Genomic DNA, 18,594 nt, shown 5'->3' with positions numbered 1-18,594 from the left:
TCCAAGCACTGGCCAAAGCACACGTTCACGTCCCCCCCATGCCTCCAGTGTGCTATTTTCAGAGACAAGCAGCTCCTGCCTTCAGGGAGCCTTTCAGGGCGAACCGAGCCGCCTCTGAGCCCAAATACAGCCCAGACAATGACCAGACCAGTTTCAAAGGTAGGCCAACATGTTGGTAAGAGAGAGTGCTATGATCAAGGATGGCTTTAGACACAGACCTGAACACAAACATGCTAGAGGCCAGGCAAGTGTAATGTAAAGAGACTTATGAAGGTCTTCATGTTCTTGATAAGTCACCAGTGTAGAACTGGAGTCCGATCTCCAACTTTCCATTCATCAGCAAAAGGATTGAAAAAACAGTTTGAACAGTTAACAACGACCAGCTGCTTTCAGTCGAGTTTTTTCCGTGGTCACCTCTGCAGTGAGTTTGCCCTTGTCAAAGTATTCATTTATGTAACATCCATATGTGGATGCTGGTTCTGTTGGACCTCAGCGCAGGATCTGACACTGTTGATTGTAGCTGCGTTTCCATTACAAAGGTGCACAAAACGTTGCCAATAATTTGCTATGTTTTTTATGTAAAAAAAAAAAATTGCAGTGTTTCCGTTAAATAAGAAACACGACTAAAATCATGCGATTAAGTTTGTCTACACAATAAGTCATTAAAAAACATGACACACCACCATCCTCCAGCTGTTTCCTGTCGTCTTCCTCTTCAACATCTGGTGGTTGAAGAAAGTTAGAAAAAAATGATCAAATCAAGCAAAACAGCAGGCAGAGCTAAAAACAGAATGTTTATTTGAATTAAGTAAATGATATTGCATTGGAAAAAAACGTCTCAGTTGCAGTTGCAGCTACACGTCAACCTAAACATTTCCTGACCGTCAAGCGCGGAGATGAACTAGTTTAGGTCAGTTCTGCAAAAAGACAACCCTGCTCACTTTTCACAAAAATACAAACTTCACAAATACTTAAAATAATGCAGTTATCACATACAGTATAAAATATAGAACATATACGAGTCATCAAATTTGTCACATTTTATTCCTCGACTTTGCTTGATATGTGTGTGAAGAGCTTTTCCACGTTGTTCACTTTATTATTAGAGTCGAGACCACAAGCAGAACGTGAGGCACAGTTTTCAAAGACAAGGCAACACATGTCCACCGTATGGAAGAATATGGACCTCTCCTGCTCCTTATCTTGGCATTTTAATAATGATTCGGGGGTGACATTGCTTTTTAAGAACGGGCCACCTTGTAATCTTTTTTTTTTAATGTGTTGTGATCAAATCTGGGCAATAACCAAGTCTTGGCATCAAAATAAGAAGACATTGTGTGTATTTATTCCCAGAAATGTGACCAGGATGATTTTTATTCTGTCATGGCAGCATGTGTGGAAGAAAGTTGAAAATTCCCCCAGCAGTAACTGGAATTTAAGCACCTGTTGGAGAAAACGAAGGCCTCAATCACGACAGTAAGGCCCTTGATTAAAGTAAAACAATGGCCAAACATCACATCATGTTCGAAAAGTGCAAATTGTTGCTTAACTTCATACCATTAAGCTATAAAGTATTTTGAAAAATTTTTTTTTTAGATGGACTGAAAAATGATATTTGGCGGTGGGAAATCTGGTCTAGTTCAAACAAACTGGGCTCTACAGAAACGGATCGGGGCGAACCGCTGATCAGCTGCTGGGAGACAACCGATCATGTTCCCTCCCAGATCATGTTCCCCGCAGGAGCGCTACCAGGTTGCCGTGACGACAACACTTCGGTGGGGAAGCTATAGGAAGACTCGGAAGTTTACCGTTTTTGTTGTTTTTTCAGTGAGCTGATTAAAAATGAAACATCGTTTGAAGCTCGTGTGTTATTTGCTACGATTAAACAAGGATAAAACAGGAAGTGAACAGATTACAGTGAATTGTCCAGGAAACACACACAGACTGCTGCTTACAGTAGCAAACACTAATTATAGAAGATTCTTACATTATTGGCATTAAATGTCAACTAAGTAGTCATGTTTTACAGCGATTTCTCTCTCTAACACACAGTGTGACTGAATGAGTCATTACATGATAATAATGAGAAAGCGATGGAAACCTGATGGCATGATTGGGATTGTTATTACTTTTGGAGGTTCAATTGTTTCAATAACAGAATATTTAAACAAAAAAAAAAAACGTTTGGTGACATCATCATCATGGTCATAATAAATCATGGGAAATGATCCAATTTTTCTCCTCTCTTAATGCATTTAAAATAAGATGCAGCAGCAGGAACATTTGGTCAAGAAAAGACTTTCAAATAAATTATATAATATAAATTCAATCTGATATTTTTAAAATCCAACCTTTAATTTCTTAATTTTAAGAAAATAATTTCCAACAAAGTGACTTGGTTTCCCTAACAATCCCTTGAAAATCAATGCATCTCTTTCAGGCCTCTAAGATCTTATAAATTGCGATCCAAGTTTATTTCCAATATTGAATTCAAATATATATATATATATATAAAAGATTGTTTATCCCAAAGGGAAATTAAATGCTGTAACTTCATCTTCAAACTTGTGGATGGTGATGTTTATTTCCCATTGTGTGCTGAAATTAAAGGTTGGACTTTTCTACTATAGTAAGATATTTTTTTTGCTGCACAAAAGCTTTACTCAAATTCGCAAATTTGTCTAAAAAAAAATATTTTACCAGCCCTGATATAAAAATAAAGTGTCTATGAAAAGGAATTCCATATTTTCGCAGAAGCATTGCAGCTTTCCATGTAAAGAGGAAGTTGACGCTGCTGAACATTCCTGCTTATTGCTCCTAATCACTTTCCAACAGAGGGAAATCTGTTGTATTTACAAAGGTTGCTGCTGTTTGGAGCTGCTACAGTAGAGTAAACGTTCAGTATTAGTCGGACGTCCTGTACAGTGAAGTTTGGTTAGCTTTTGCTACCTGGAGAGTGAGGAGGTCTTTCTTCAGATGTGACTTTTGGAATAATTAATCCTCTCAATATGGGAGTTTTTAGAAAAAAATTAATTCTGGAGGAGTTCAGAAAGGTGCAAAGCTACATAATTCTAAGAATACTGAGTGAGGAGAGGCAAAAAAAACAACAAAAAAACCCCAGAAAAAAAAGACCGTTGATAATATATATTACTGGACTGGACGTCAAGCATCTATTGTGCGACACACAAGAACCGTTGCTAAGCACTGAGTCGGGAAAATGACTAAATCAATCAAAGAATCTGAAAAAGAGCCGCAATGTTTTGCTATTAATTGTCAAAACAATGGCTACTAGATAACAAGATCTAGTTAACAGGTCAGTAACAAGTTTTAATTGAAAACATTTTTTTTTTGAGAAAGTGGGAGGTAGGTCAGTCATGCTAGCTTGACTTTGAAAACCTTAACATGTAGCTGTGCTGTGGAATTGGGTGTTTTGGTTCATTTAATGTCAAACTAAGGCGATCCACACAGATAATGTCTGACAGATCATCAGTAGAGCAGGAGTTTAAATGAGCCAGTTCTCATAATCACTTATTAGTAATCGCAAACTAAACATGAAGCCTGAAAACATAAAACTGTAACTCGCTGAATGTCCTGTTTTTTGGGGTGGTTTAATGTTTGCACGTTCTTTTAGTGCGTAGATCCTCATACACTTGAAAGTAATCTCTGCTCTGTCTGCTAGTGGAGCTGTTTTTGGCTGGTTACTATGGCAACAGGTATGTGTGAGAAAAGCAGAATACAAGTAGTTTTGAGTTGTTTTTCAGCGTCATTTTCCCTTTGCTATCGTGCGCCGCAACCAGCTTTGGCTAAAACTTCACCAAAGTTGGTTAAACCAATTTCTGTAAAATAGCTTTAGCTTCTAGCTATAGCTGCTAATAGGCATTGTCCAATCCAATAATATAGATCTGTGATAACGGCTGATCATCTTGGCCCACTCTTTACATCCATCACTCTCACACACACATCTCTTCTTCTGGGTTTTATAATACAAGATCAATAATGACTGAAGATGAATCTGAACTTATGATAACATGTCTACCTATTTAGTCTCTGTATTCCAGACTAAACCCACACAGAGAGAGACTGAGGGACGAATACTAACTGGACTGAAACCTCAAAGAACAACCCAGAGAAATAAATACTACCTTCAGATACGACTGCTACTTCGATCTGATTAAATAAGAACCAACAAGGAGGTCTGTACACACTCTGAGTTAGACTCAAACAGCATTTGGTACTGCTGTTAATTAAACCCTGTAATTACAGATGCACCGATCCAATATATTGGTCCCGATATTGAAAGAAATTCTAAATCGCGCATCTGTGACTATGTGTCTGATCTATAAAGACAGATCTATTCAGTCTAATTACATTTTTTTTGTGTTCTGAGTGACATCATGCGTTATAATTTTTTTTACAATATTTTTAGAATTCCTGATTTCACTTTCTGAACCATTTGAAGGAAGATTTGTTGTTTGACTAAGGTAGTCAACTTATTGTTTTTGTCAGTTTCAGTTTCTTTCAGTCAGTGTATTTATTTTACATTGACTGTTTTACTCCTAATTGCACTGACTGAACAAATGAAAGTTGTTTTTACATGTTTGACCAAAGCTTGTGAAGCGGTTTGTGTATTTAAGTGAGCTGCACTGATGCAGAGTTATCAAAATAACTCTGAATCAGCGCTGCAAACTAAACATGAAGCCTGAAAACGTTTTAAGACAATTCAGCTGTTTTTCTTCATCAAATCGGCAAATACTAAACCTCAGATATTGGTACCAGAAGTGAACAAAGTGGATCGGTGCGTCTCTACTTTAAGTCCACCTGAATCCTCACCAGTCAAAGCTATTTTGAATACAATCACTGATACAGTCTTACAGCCTTTTGGTTTCATGAAAACATCTCATTATCAGCGTGAATATTGGGTTGGTACCGGTAACCGATCCTGCTCAGCCAGCTCTTCCCTTCTGACCTTCCCAGGCCAGGAAGTGAGGTGAATATGGTGAGACCAGAGCCACGGAGTGTGAACTGTAGTGTCGTGCCGTCAACCTGAAGAGTTTCCGTTTGCTTTCCCCCGCCTGCTGCTGCTGCTGCTAAAAGTTCCTGTAGTTGCTGTAGGACGCGGAGAAGGGCGGCGCGCTGGGCACGGCGGCTGAGACGGGCGAGCCGATCTCGGGCGGGTACGGCTTCAGCCCTCCCTGGTTGTTCTCCACCAGCTTGCGCACGACGATCCGGCAGAAGTCCTCGTCGTGCTTGTGGCAGTTGTCGAGCAGCTGGCGGACCTTGGCGGTGCGCGTGGCCTGGTTGACCACCAGTTCGTAATCCTCGCGCATCAGCATGGAGCGGGCGAGCAGCGCGTCCAGGCTCTGGTTCAGACAAGCCTCCGTCATCTGGAGGACGATGTCCTCGCGCCGCGTGGAGATCCAGTGGGCGACGGGGCCCCGGGAGGGAGGGGACTGGAGCAGGGGGGGAGAGTGCTCGACTGCCACACAGAAGGAGGAGGGGGAGAGATTTTCTGGTGAAATCAGGTGAACTAAACGGTTATTTGACCCATTTTTGCCCTGCTGCTAATCCGACTAGGGCTGCACCGATAAACCGGCCAGGATTTGATTCCATCTGGGAAATCGGCCGAAACAAATCTTATCTACGTCCGCAAAGGTCTGAAAATCCAAGCACCTGACCTGGTGAGCCACCAACTCTAATTTAAGACTTTTTAAGACAATTATGAACAAATTTAAGACCTATACGACGACAGAAAAGAGAATTGTATGTTTTGTCTCAAATTCAATCTTCAAAACCAAAAGTTGGGTTAATTGAATCAATTTGATTAATCGTTTTATGAAAATAATATCAATTATGTCATCAAACTTTTACTCACAGTTTTGCCTGACAAACATACTGCAAGAATAAAAAAATACACAGAATATACAAGATTAAAGAGATAAATGATCAATTAAAACAAGCTCAATCATTTCCATCTGCATGATTTTTCGTTTCTATCTTTCCACCAACAACTGGATGATAAAGTCTTCAGTCTGCTGCTTTGGTCTCAACTAAACTTTTTTTTCCAAGATTATTTTCAAAAAAAGACTTCATAATTCATTTTATTTGTCGTTTCTGTTTGTTTTGTTTACTTATTTTGGATATTTAAAATGTCTTCTAGCTCCAGTGTTAAATGTTCATTGGAATTTAAAGTTTGTTGATCTTTCAGAATTTGTTCTCGCATTCTTATGAGGACAACAATATTATCGTTTATTGCGATAACTTCTGGGACAATTTATCACCCAGCAAAATGTGTTCGTGTGACAGGTAAGACCTGTTATTTTCATATTTCACAGCAACTTTTATTGGATTTTTCTTTAGAAATGTAAGACATTTGTTTTAGATAAAAGGAATAAAGACTTTCTAAGAACGCCCAGACAGACTGCATCAATCTGTTGCTTGCTTCGCAACTTTGTCGCTATATTTAACAACCTTTCAGAAAAAAGAAGAAGAAAATAATCTGAATTGGCAGGTCAGGCTTTTTAAAGGTCGTCCAGAAAACGTCAAGCGGTGCTTCCCTGACTCTGACCATGTAAACAGAAAGCAAAACCTGGCAATGAGTAAAATAAACCACAAATGGAAGACCGTCTGAACATGCCTGAGAGCTTTCTCTCACACACACACACACATTGACTGCTGATACCTTTCAGGCTGAGGTTCTGCATGGCTGCGCCAGCCTCTGCGGTGGGCATGGTGGGCATGGCGGGCGTGACGGGAATGTTCAAGTCGTTCATGGGTTTGGCGCTCTGGAAGCCGTTGGGAATGCTGACCTCACAGGGATCTTTCAGAGACTGCGGATGCTCCAGGTTAGGAGCGATGAAGGAGGAGGGAAGGCTCTCTGCGTCGGCGAGAGCAGAACAAGAGTCAGAACTCGCGCGGAACCCGTATGTTCACATTCAGCTCAGACAGAGACGTGTTCATGTGACAGACCGACACGAAGAAGTGGGTAACTGTAAAACGGATGGAAAGTGATACATGGTTTATCATTTTTAGAGATAAATATCTGAAAAGTGTGGCATGCGTTTATATAATCAGGTGCGTTTCTACCAGTTTCAGACTGCTATTTTTGCGCATCAATTCAGGTTCAGACTTATGTCTGGACTTTGACTGGGCCATCCTCCTAACACATGAATAATCTGTAGCTTTTCAGATGGTGAAATTCATGCTCTCCTCATCAGAAAAGGCCTAATGTTATAACTTTGTGTCGGGTCCATCACATAAAGACCTGAGCCGAAGCTTTCTGTTAACGTGTGATTGTTACGTTCAGAGGAAGCAGGACTGGTGCTGATGAGCGCGCCGGGTAGAGAGACGTTTTCTTCCTGGGGGGAGTATAAGCCAGAGCAGCAGGCCTGGGAGGCTCCCTGTTCAGACAGAGCAGCAGAAAGAAAAGGGTTTTAATTCACCATAAATCAACTAATTACATAATAAATTAAAACTAGCTCAATCATTTCCATTTGCATGATTTATCGTTTCTCCCTTCCTACCAAAACCTGGATGATTAAAGTCTTCAGTCTGGTGTTTTGGTCTCAAGAAGTTCCTTTTTTAAAGTTCATTTTGTTTACAGAGACTTTACAGTTTATGCTATTTGTTGCTTCCGTTAGTTTAGTTTGTTTATTTTGGATATTTAAAATGTTCTCCAGTTCCAGTGTTAGATGTTTGTTAGAATGTAAAGTTCACTGATCTTTGATAATGAGTCCTTGCATTGTTATTAAGCCATTACCATTAAATTCTTTGAAAACGGTCTTAAAACAACAATATTATCGTTTATCGCGATAACGTCTGGGACGGCTCATCTAGTATTGTTCATGTTTCACTTATACAGTGAGGTAAAAAAAAAAAAAACTCAGATTGTTTTCTATTTAAATACAGTAAATGATTCCCAAATCACAAACAGTTGATACAATTAAGGTCCATCCTGTTTCGTCTATTTAAATTTTTTTTTTTTTAATTAGTGCAGATCAAATAAAGTGAAAAAGTATTTTTGAGTTAAAGCTGCAGTAACTTTTAAAAATTTGTAAATTTTTATTTTAAAAGTTGTTGTCTGAAGAAAAGCACCATCCAAAATGACCAATCAGAGCCAGTAGGAGGGTCTTAGCTCTGTCAATCATCCTCATGTACCCGCTGCTAAATGTGCTAATAGCGGAAAAACAGCGTTACAGGAAAAATAGCTTATCCGCCGTCATCGGTCTCTATGCTAGTTAGCCCTAGCGTGTATGACAGGCTGTGCGAGCTACAGCGTAGCAGGGAAGGAGCAGCGCCACACATAGAGTGATTGACAGCACTAAGACTCCTCGCTCTGATTGGTTCTTTCTGGTCAGCATGGAGACAAGGCAGAGGAGCTAGACGTTTTCATAGATTATGTGTTTCATATCAAACTGTGACAACATGGTGGCAGTTTCAGCAAATATGGAAAATATACTGCTGCTTTAAAGTTTGAGTGGAGTTTTAATTTCTTGAGTGAAGGAAGAGGCATCAAGATGAAATTCAATAATGTAACAAGTTGCACTGAAGCAGCAGAGGTGGATTAACACATTACAACTTATTGACTCCTTGCTGTGAGCCTCAGCAGGAATCTGTTCTGACGTGATTCTGGTCTGAGCTGCTGCGGCTACATTTATGAGAGACGAGACCAGCAGCTTTGAGTTGATAAGAAGAAGAAGAAAAAGAAGGAGAAGCCAGCTGTGTAAACTGTCCCGACCTGCACACACAGCTCACAGCAACAACATGGATTTTTTTACGGCGCATTAAACAAGACAGACCAGATAAGCTTCCACTCAAACAGTCTGAGCTGCAAGTGAAGCAACTAATGTCTGACTGGATTACACCGGTACCGCTTCTGTCCGTTAGTGAGGGACGGACCTGGATGCCGGCTTTCAGCCACTCTCAGGGATTATTCATTTATCTGGTTTACTGCTTATTATGTAAGAAGAGGGAAAAAAAGATTTTTTTCTACAAACACTGAATATTTAGAGAAAACACTCGTCCCTAGGAGGACATTTAACCGTTAAATGAAAAGTGAAGAATAATAGTAAATACAATAAAATGATCGAAAATAGACAAAGTCTTCCAAACAACTTAAAACAATTAAAATATTTCTAAATGAGCAAAGTTCTGGTTCATCGTTAGCCAATCCTTAGTGAACATTTTAACGTCAGTTATGGTCTTAAGGTCAAAGGGTAAGAAGATTTTTCAACAAAAAAGGTTGTCATATGGAGAGAAAGAGCAGACAAGCAATAAATGACAGAGATAGATTTGCCCTCAATGGCCTTTTTAATTCTGTGTTGTCTTATTATTTTTCTTATTTTTATATGGATCATACATATAAAAATAGATCAAAAGATGATGATGATGATTATGATTGCAGTTTTGTCACCAATCACTGATCTTTAAATAGTCTGGCCTGCCGATTCTGATTTTTCATCTGGAAACGTCGTTAAAAAAAAGGTGACAAAGTCACTAAGTTGGTAACAATGGTCACATCTGCATCCGTGAAGCCACCAGGTGCAGATGTGACCTGGTGGGCGGGGCCAACAGTCAGGCCTCTCTCATTGCAGAGCAAAGGGAAAACGGCTGATTTTAGATGAGATGGTTTCTCATGAAGGCGTCGGCTGATCGCCGATCTCCCAAAATGAGGGAAATCGGGGCAGATTTATCGGTGCGCCGCTGTGCAACATCTCTTATGTTTAGAGCTTTTGTTCTGTCTTGAACTGCAACACTTTGACTTGCTCCTGCAGTGTGAAGTGCTTTAAACAATAAAGCTCCACTTATTGACAGAAAGACGAGTCACTGAATGAAAAATCCGGTCCAAAACGTAAATCAGACATGCTCACTTCTGAAAATAAGCTGTTTTTTTAAAAATACAACATCACAGCCTTTCTGTCAGACAGGCTTCCTGTGTTCCATGCGGGTGGAGGACAGGTGGATACTAACCAAAGGCCACGGGGTGACGGGCTCCTTCAGGTCGTTCAGAGACGCGGCCTCGTTGCTCTTCTTACACATCGGAGGCTGAGCTGAGCAGCAGCCTGAACTCCGACTCAGCTGTGAGGGAACAGGAAGCACACAGCGACGTGACACACTGCAGACCTCAGTCACCAGAGTAAAGGAAGAACCGTGTAGATGAAGGAGGAAACCGAAATTATAAAGCAGACGAGTTTCCTGTCACCTAAACAAAGCTCCTTGTTTTAACCCCAGATCTAAAAAAAATATATAAATAATTAAAAAAAAGGTTTTAGCTCAACCCGTTTCAAACCGCCACACATCAACACATTTCTATTTTTAAGAGTGCGGCGACCTCCGCTTCCTCCTCCAGCTGTCCAACCGGACCCGGCCCTCTCGCTGGTGTGTTCACACACACACACACACACACACACACACACACACACACACACACAGAAACTAGAAAAGGAGAAGGATGTGTTGAGGGGGGATTTTTCATTTCTCAGCCTCTGCTGGGCGTCACATTACAGCAAAAAGCTGTCCCAGATTACACAGTTTTGCAATATTCAGCGTCTCTCTGTTCACCTGGGCCAGGAATCAGCATCAGGTGGTGAGATGATGAAGTTCTTCAACTGGAAAAATGGCTTCATCCATCTGACAAATAATGACTAATAATGTGCGTGTCATTTACTATGGACAGCGTTACCTAAAGTTTTCATTACCCAAAGTGTCTGAAGTATTTGTTCCCTTTAACCTTTTTACAGTTTGTCACATTACAACTAAATTTATAAACAACATTTTATATTGATTTTATGTGACACACCAACTTAAATGATTGAATGATTAAATAGGTTTTTACTTCTTCTTTCCATCCAGTTTCAGGTATCTGATTGAATTCATGATGTCATTCTCTGCTTCTCATATTTGTCTGCTTTATCTTTCTGTTGCTCTTTGTTTTGTTGAGTATTTGTTGAAATGGAACTGCATGTTTGTGATAAAGTGCAGGTTTATTCATCACACCTCAAGCTGTGATCAACTGATTATTGAAATAATCGTCAGCTGATTTAGTGATTAATGGCTAACTGGAGTACTCAGACTCTAAAATCCAGGATTTTAGATCCACATAATTGATTAATCACCAGAGTAATTGATCGAATAGTCGTTTACTAAAATAAATTGTTTGGTGAGCCGTACTTGGAAATAGTCATTAGTTCCCCAAGAAAGTAATCCAGTTATTTTACTAGTTGCCTGTTTTCAAAGGTTATCAAATGAAAGAGTCTCTTTTTAAAACTTTTGTTTTAGTTTCACTTTTTTAACTTCATCAAGCAAAAATGGATTGAAACACCACCGTCTCTGATCTGAAGCATTTAGTTGAATAATTAAACCTCCTCTCTGAACGTCTCATTTTATTTAAAATATATAGAAGTCTTTCCTCTGTTAAATTATATTCCTGCAAATTTCATCATATGTAAAATAAAATAATTTTTGCATTTGCACTCCTTCTTTCCAATAGCTGCATATGAAGAGATGAAATGAAAACATTTCAAAGTCCCACCATTGGCAACATGACAAACATCACAGGTACTTCCTTCATGAACTTCCACTGCAGTCTCAGTACAAACCACAGGATCTGTCCCTGTACCATTTAAAAACCCCATGAACGCGTTGAAGACGAGACTGACCTTTGACTTCTTGATCTGCAGCACAGCCTCCAGGAAGTCAATTTCGTCGAACCGTCTCACCATCGGCTCCAGCTCGATCAAACACGCTGAAAATGAAACGGACGCATCAGTCGGCGCCGTGGAGAGTGCTTTCCTTTATTTAGTTCCGATATTTTAAAACGTCTACGTGTTCCAGTGTTAATGTTTGTTACAAATTAAGGTTTATTGGGTCTCTGAGAGGATGTACTGTACTTGCAGTATTATTCTGTTGGCGTTATATTACTTGAAAAGCTCTCAAAACAATATTATCGCTAATCGCAATAACTTCTGGGACAATTTATTGTCCAGCAATATTTCCCACTATAAACCTTGGTCAGATGTCATTGCCTTCACTTCGTTATTGACCCGTCACTCTGACTGAAGGATGTCATGCAGGGTTTGACCCAGAAAGCCGGAGGTAGAGGCGCCAGGGCGGTCACCAGGTGACCCTCTGTGTTTTTGAGTAAAAATTGTTTAAAGTTAAGAAAAAAAAATTGAAAGCATGACTGGAATATTTATTGTCATTGGAAGATATTATTAACACCTAAACACCAACCATAAAGTATTAACAAAACACAGTTAAAATAAATATCAGTTGCTTCATCCTTATTAAAGTGTCCAGAGTTTTTTTTTTTGTTTTCATCTAGTCCGATTGGGGGTGCAAGTAAAGCCTGGCAGCCCACCAGGCTTATAAAATGACTGGCTTTATAAGCCTAGAAAAAAAAAAACACATCAAGTTTAGGTTCAGAGGAAGTGCTGACAGGTATTTTTAAAATGTGGAAACATTTTCTCAACTACTTCAATTCCTTGAAGGCAACTACAAACAGGTGTAAATTTAGATTTTTGTTTCCGTTTTGTTTTGTTGTTTCGTCTCATTTCTGTTTGGAATAGATATTGGTTATGAGCTGATGTTTCAGACTGATGGCTTGAATTGGCCTGATCTGAATGTCTTTCAGATCATGACATGTCAAAATTCATTAAAAAAATAAAATAAAATTGATAAAACTATTTGACGGGGAGTGCATAACACTGACACTGAAAGTCCATTAAAAGTGCCAACTTTGCATTAAAAGTGTCATTATTTACCAAATGACACTTCATGACATCAGTCATAGACATTCATAAAGACTCCTTCATGTTCATGATAGATGCTATGTCATGTTTATGACAGCATCTGTCTATGTCATAAACATAGACAGATGTTTATGACATAAACATGACATAAGTGTCATGTCAGTCTTATGCACACCTTGTCAAATAAAGTGTTACCACAAATTCTTATTCAGACAGGCCTAGGTGTGACAGCATGTAACAGGAAGCTAGCACTTAATTTATGCTTAGTCATGGCAAACTTTCACATGACTCCTGCTACTCAGCGAGATGAGCGGATGTGACTCTGCGATGTGGATACAATGTGATACTTTTGGCGCCGGCTTACTGAGGAAGGAGGGCCGTTCGTCGGGGTTGGAGGTCCAGCCGCTGGTCATCAGGCTGATGAGCGTGTCTCTGCTGGGGATGTCGGCGGCCAGGCTGTCCTGGCTGGTGTCGGGGCGCTTCCCGCGCAGCACGCCGAACATGATCTGCATGGGGTTGGTCACCTCTGAGCGAACAGAGACGCAGCCACACGTTCAGCTCACTGCCAGGGGAGTCACACATGTGGTTGCCATGACGGCACGTGGAATAATGACTCACCTTCGTATGGAATCTGCCTGGACAAGACCTCCCACATGATGATAGCGTAGCTGCAAGGGGGGGGGGAGAGGGGTGAGGGGGGAGGTCACAGGGAGAAACCGGTTATGGAAACTGGGAGTCACATCTCTGCTCTCAGCTGGTTTTCTGTTCTCCACTTTGGAGCAAGTTTAGGGAAGTGTGACGACTCACTGGCCCGCTTTGTTGCAGCAATCGAATTCTCTTGCTCAAAAGCAGCAGGGGAACCCCCCGCAGAGGAAAGTGAACTTTGTTCGTTTTCATAGCAATTATTTCGTCCCTCATAAACTCTGTGGCTGATGGCGTTACCACATCCTCCCTCGTCACTTCTTTGTTCTTGCCCTCACATGACAGCTCCGCGTTTCACTCTGACAGGCAGGGGATCCACCTTCCATAACTATGGCAAAAATCTGAGCTGCCCTCATGTGCAGACGGAGGCTGTCGTTCTGATATCTACCGCGCCCTGCAAGAGTTCGTAGATCTTTATCTGTTTGTGTCACAATCACCTTGTATTGTAAGTTGTTCTTGTGTGTCAGATCAACACAAAGTATTAGATTATTACACTGGTCAACAGTCAAAATATTGTCTGGGCTTTTTCAATGTTTTAGGGTCGTTTTGATGTGCTGAATCCAAAAATCACATTGGTTTTGGTCCACCTGGTCAACTTTCTGAACTATGGAGCAACATGAGCGTCAAAATGCATGATTTGTTCTCACATCTGGATCGGTTTCCTGAGAATCTGGATCAGTGATGAGCAGGAGGAGAGATTCCATCAGGTCAGAAAAGAGATGGAGAATTTTACACAATGAAGACATAATGTCTAATTCACATGTACTTACTTACCCTTATCAGTATTTGTTATTCAATTTACAGAAATCCAAGTTTGTAACATTTAATTAATACACTCTGTTAGAAAACTTTTTTTTGTCTCCTGAAGCCTTTTTTGGATGAGAAATATTAATGGAAATGAACTGACAATGTCACAAAAATATCATCAATTTAGTCAAAAGATCCGACTTCTCTAAATCAGATTAGTATAAAAACCTGACCAGATTGAGAAGAGCAAGAAAAAAGAAGACTGCGAGTGTGTTTCAGTTGTTCTTCATCGGTTTTTCTGCATTATTTTTCCCTTTGATTTGGCGCTCTGCACTAAATTAACAGCATTATTTCGTTTTGTTAATGGAATCGTTCTCCTGCGGCAGCGCAGCTACGGCTGCCAAGGAAGAGAATCGTCTTTTTGCCCTCCAGCAAAATTACTGTACGTAAACAACATGTCTGTATAAACTACACATAAGTCGGAAGTTGTCGTAATGTGACGAAATGCAAAGATCAAAGTGTGTGAATAGTTTTCCAAAACACTACAAATTCCTAACCAGGCTAAGAAAGAATAATCAACTCGAATGAGGCGACCGAAGCTCCAGCTCTGAAGCCTCACCTGTACATGTCATGCTTCACGTCGGCCCGCCGGGTCTTGGATGGGTCGTACTCCTCGGGGGGCATGTAGATCACGGTGCCCTCCATCTCAGTGGGCTTGGACCCGGAGCCTTTACTCACAGACAGCTGCCGCCACTTGGACAGACCAAAGTCTGCGATCTGGAGAGAGGAAGAGCAAAGAGCGGCGAGAGTTTCAGAGCTAACCGGCTGCACCACTCTTCTGCCAGCGACCCTCTTGTGACACGTCTCGGCAGCAAACCTTCACATGAAATTCTCCGTCCAGCAGAATGTTCTGCGTCTTCAGGTCGTGATGCAACAGAGGCGGGGTCATGTTGTGGAGGAAGTTGACCCCCAGGGCGATCTCGTACAGAGTCCTCAGGCGCAGAGGCCAGGCGAGGACCGGGTACAGCTCCTTCTGTGGATGGAAAAGATTCACTTTAGCTGATGAAATGTGATGCAAGAGCCCAAACACAAAGTGAGAGAGAATCTAATGTGGATTAGCTCATGTGGGAATTCCCCAAGACTCAGGTCTGATCTCTGGACTGTTTCAGAGTTTCACCAAAGACTGGCGGCTTCAGTGTTTCACTTTTATTTTCAGTTTCACTTACTAGCAAGCCAAGGCAAAAAAAAGAGATAAGGTTGAGTTAATGACAGATGATAAAGACGTTACGGTTGGAGCAGGAGAACAAAGAGTACGACCAACACAGTTACAAAAAAATAGGAACTGTTAAGCTAACTAGATAAGCTGAACTTCTGCAGTGCGGGACTTGTAGTACTTTCATATGGCACGTTGCCATAGTGATAGGAGAAGCAGAGCAGTTCAGAAATGAACCAGTCATTCCTGGAAACCGTTCTGGTGCCATGTTCACTAAAGAATAGGGCTAATGCTAATGCTAATTACAGAACATTAACAGGTAGGCCTGTCGCAGCAAATCAGTTAATCACATAATAAGTTAAAACAAGCTCAATAATTTCCATTTGCTTGATTTATTGATTTTCTCTTTTCTCTCTTTTGACTAAAAAGCTGGATGATAAAACTCTTCAATTTGCTATTTTGGTCTCAACTACTACTTTTTGAAGGACTATTTTGTTTACAGAGACATCATAATTGATATTATTTGTTGTTTGTTTGTGGTTATTTTGGATATTTAAAACGTCTTCAAGTTCCAGGGTTAAATGCTCATTGTGATTTAAAGTTCATTGATCTTTTTGAGAATGTGTTCTTGCATTATTATGTCATTACTGTTACATTGCTTGAATAAAACAACACAATTATGGTTTATTGCAATAACTTCTGGGACAATTTATCCTCCAGTAAAATTTGTTATTGTGACAAGCCTGTTGATATGTAGTCCAATATATAACTGGGTATAAACTGATGATGGTCATTTTAATACGTCTCTTGACCAGAAGCTCCATGTTGTCCTCACAACCCAAGAAAAATATTAGAATTTCATAATTTTCAACTACTTGAGTATTGTTTATGCTATTATGACTCTAGCAGTTCTAAGTCTTAGGGTGCAGCAGTGAAGGGCCGGTTGTCCTGCGTGGCTTAAACGCATCGCTGCTCCAACGCAGCCGATTCTAACCCACCAAGTTCTGCTAACAAATCCCTCCTTCACCATCCAAACCAGAACCGGAGTTGGAGCTCGCCGGGATGCCATGCGGTTACCTCGTGCAGCAGCTGGTCCAGAGAGCCGTTGCTCATGAACTCTGTCACTATGCAGAAGAACTCGGGCTCGTTGCAGATGCCAAAAATCTGGATGATGTGGTTAAACCTGGCTTTGTGGAGCACCTCGGCCTCCTTCAGCAAGCACTTCCTCTCTCTGAAACACAGCGAAAGACTCAGGTGACCTCTGGCCCTCCAGCCAAAACGCTAAGCACAGATTCCCAACAGTGAGATAAAGAAATGTATGCAGTCAATCGACATCTATTTTTGCTAAACTTCTGTCTAAATAGACTGTCTGCAGGGTAAATACCTTTACCCTCTATTAAAGTAAAGGTATTTCTTTATCTTACCTTAGAAAGATCCAGTTTTGCCTACAGTCCAGCTAGATACAACTTGTTTAGAGGCGCGAATGTGAAATGACTTTGAAAAGCAGTAACTTAGAAATTTGACTAACATCTATTACATTAAATGTCTGGTCAATCTTAAAGAGCAACACTTTGACTTAAATCTTTGGAGTTTACAATGTGGAAAAGCATAAAACCTTTGCAAAGAGAGGATGAATAATTTTTCTTTTATGAGATTCTATGTTTTGTGGAAATCAAGATTAAAAACAGTTTTCAACCTAAGGACAAGAAAAACATACATGTTGCTGGTACTTTTAACAGAAACTTACAGCAATTATTCCAGGAATAAAACTGCTAAACCCTGCATTGTTACAATATCAATGTTTTAAAATATTAGCTGGTTCTTTATTATTTTTCAGACACATAATCAAAATCCAGCCTTGAAACATTTAATATCACTTGATTAGGAACATTTATAATAGTAATAATAATAAATACTTAAAAGAATGCTTAAATGATGAACAATCCATTTTTATGTAATCATCAACACTATGATTATGCATTTTGTTTGCCATTTGGGACAGATTTCTCTGAATGAGTTAGAACTGTAAGCTGAAAAGGAAGCACATACCACCGGTTGTTGCACAGCAGTTCTTTAAGTGGCTGATTTCATATCAAATAGAAACTGCAGCTCATCTAGAAAAGTTTCCCACATGCAGACATGAGTAAACATGCCCATATGATCTAAAAAGCTAAGCGTGGCCATCTGCATGTTTGGCTTGCCCAACTTTAAACTGGTGGAAAACCCCTGAAAGCAACAACCACTGGCAGGATGGTGGCAAATCATTAAATCATTTCACCATATTTTCTTTAGTAGTCTGATAAAAGGGAAAATATGGAAGAAATTCTGATTTTTAATAATGTTGTGATTCTCTATTTATTCCGGTCGATGCAAACCTGGAAGAAACACCATGAAGCATAGTGGTGACAGGATCATGATGTGGGGACGCTTTACTTTATTGGTTGTTCGTTGTTTTGTCCGCCACCTGAATGAGTTCTGATATAATTTGCTCTAAGAACTTTGTCCAGCAGGCTAAACTGAATTTAGCCTGCAATTTAACTTCAGTTAGGACGTTATCTCCAAACAAACTTACTGCACTGAAAACAACATTGGCACCTGTACCTTTCTCCGACCGAGTCGAGCTTCAGGCACTTGATGGCCACGGTGGTTCTCCAGTCGGAGTGCTGCGCCTTGAAGACGGTGCCGAAGCCCCCTCTGCTCAGGTAGTACAGGTCCGTCAGCTTCTGGTAGGGGATCACCGGCAGAGTGCTCGTTAAGGTCCCGATGTTGACGCAGCCCGCGGCCCCGTGCGGCTCCATGACGCCCTCTAACAGGGATGTATACGCGGACTGGACAGGCTCAGCCTCGGACAGACAGCAGAACTGCCTCTTGCGGTAAAACGCAACGAGGAACAGCTATCCCATTTACTCGCCTGCGAAACGTCGCGAATGTTAGTGAGCTAAGCTAACTACAGGCTGAACGAGAGGAGTCAGCGACGCTGTTCAGTGATTTATTTTGTAAAAAAAATGTTTTACCTATTAAGAGAACATCATAACTGAGCAAGTACGCGTTCAATTCTCGGTTTATTGATGTAGTGCCGCCCTGGCGACTCAGCGGAGGGGGGAGTTAATGCTCCGCTGCGGGAGCTGCGCGATAATTTAAGAGAGCCACTTTCTGTGCTGCCAATGACGACTCATTTCCGGGTCT

General features: G+C 40.7%; 1 protein-coding gene and 1 long non-coding RNA gene across 2 annotated transcripts; one reads left to right on the top strand and one right to left on the bottom strand.

The window, feature by feature from the left end:
• The first annotated feature begins 33 nt into the window (after positions 1-33).
• On the top strand, positions 34-1,481 carry LOC114146523 (uncharacterized). The gene is made up of 2 exons (XR_003595906.1): positions 34-159; positions 1,354-1,481. It is a non-coding gene; the product is annotated as an uncharacterized LOC114146523 (long non-coding RNA).
• Positions 782-18,553, bottom strand: ripk2 (receptor-interacting serine-threonine kinase 2). Its single transcript, XM_028020655.1, has 11 exons — positions 18,010-18,553; positions 16,486-16,639; positions 15,073-15,228; positions 14,815-14,972; positions 13,365-13,414; positions 13,111-13,272; positions 11,655-11,740; positions 9,967-10,074; positions 7,298-7,397; positions 6,680-6,874; positions 782-5,476 (listed from the first exon to the last, which is right to left on the bottom strand). Exons 1-11 carry the CDS (start codon positions 18,204-18,206, stop codon positions 5,088-5,090), a joined length of 1,755 nt encoding a protein of 584 aa, XP_027876456.1. The 5' UTR covers positions 18,207-18,553; the 3' UTR covers positions 782-5,087.
• Positions 18,554-18,594: the final 41 nt, after the last annotated feature.

This window comes from Xiphophorus couchianus, chromosome 6 (genome assembly GCF_001444195.1).
Source record: "Xiphophorus couchianus chromosome 6, X_couchianus-1.0, whole genome shotgun sequence".
NCBI lineage: Eukaryota > Metazoa > Chordata > Actinopteri > Cyprinodontiformes > Poeciliidae > Xiphophorus > Xiphophorus couchianus.
Note: the sequence above shows the minus strand (reverse complement) of the source record. Positions and strands in the feature narration are given on the sequence as shown.

What these genes read in the sequence shown, in the direction of transcription:
- ripk2 (XM_028020655.1), bottom strand. Translation starts at nt 18,206, where the DNA reads ATGGAGCCGCACGGGGCCGCGGGCTGCGTCAACATCGGGACCTTAACG. An exon ending in CAGTCCTGCTTCCTCTGAAC is followed by an intron (nt 6,875 to 7,297) that starts GTAACAATCACA and finishes TCGCCGACGCAG; the next exon opens with AGAGCCTTCCCTCCTCCTTC. An exon ending in GCAGAACCTCAGCCTGAAAG is followed by an intron (nt 5,477 to 6,679) that starts GTATCAGCAGTC and finishes TCTGTGTGGCAG; the next exon opens with TCGAGCACTCTCCCCCCCTG.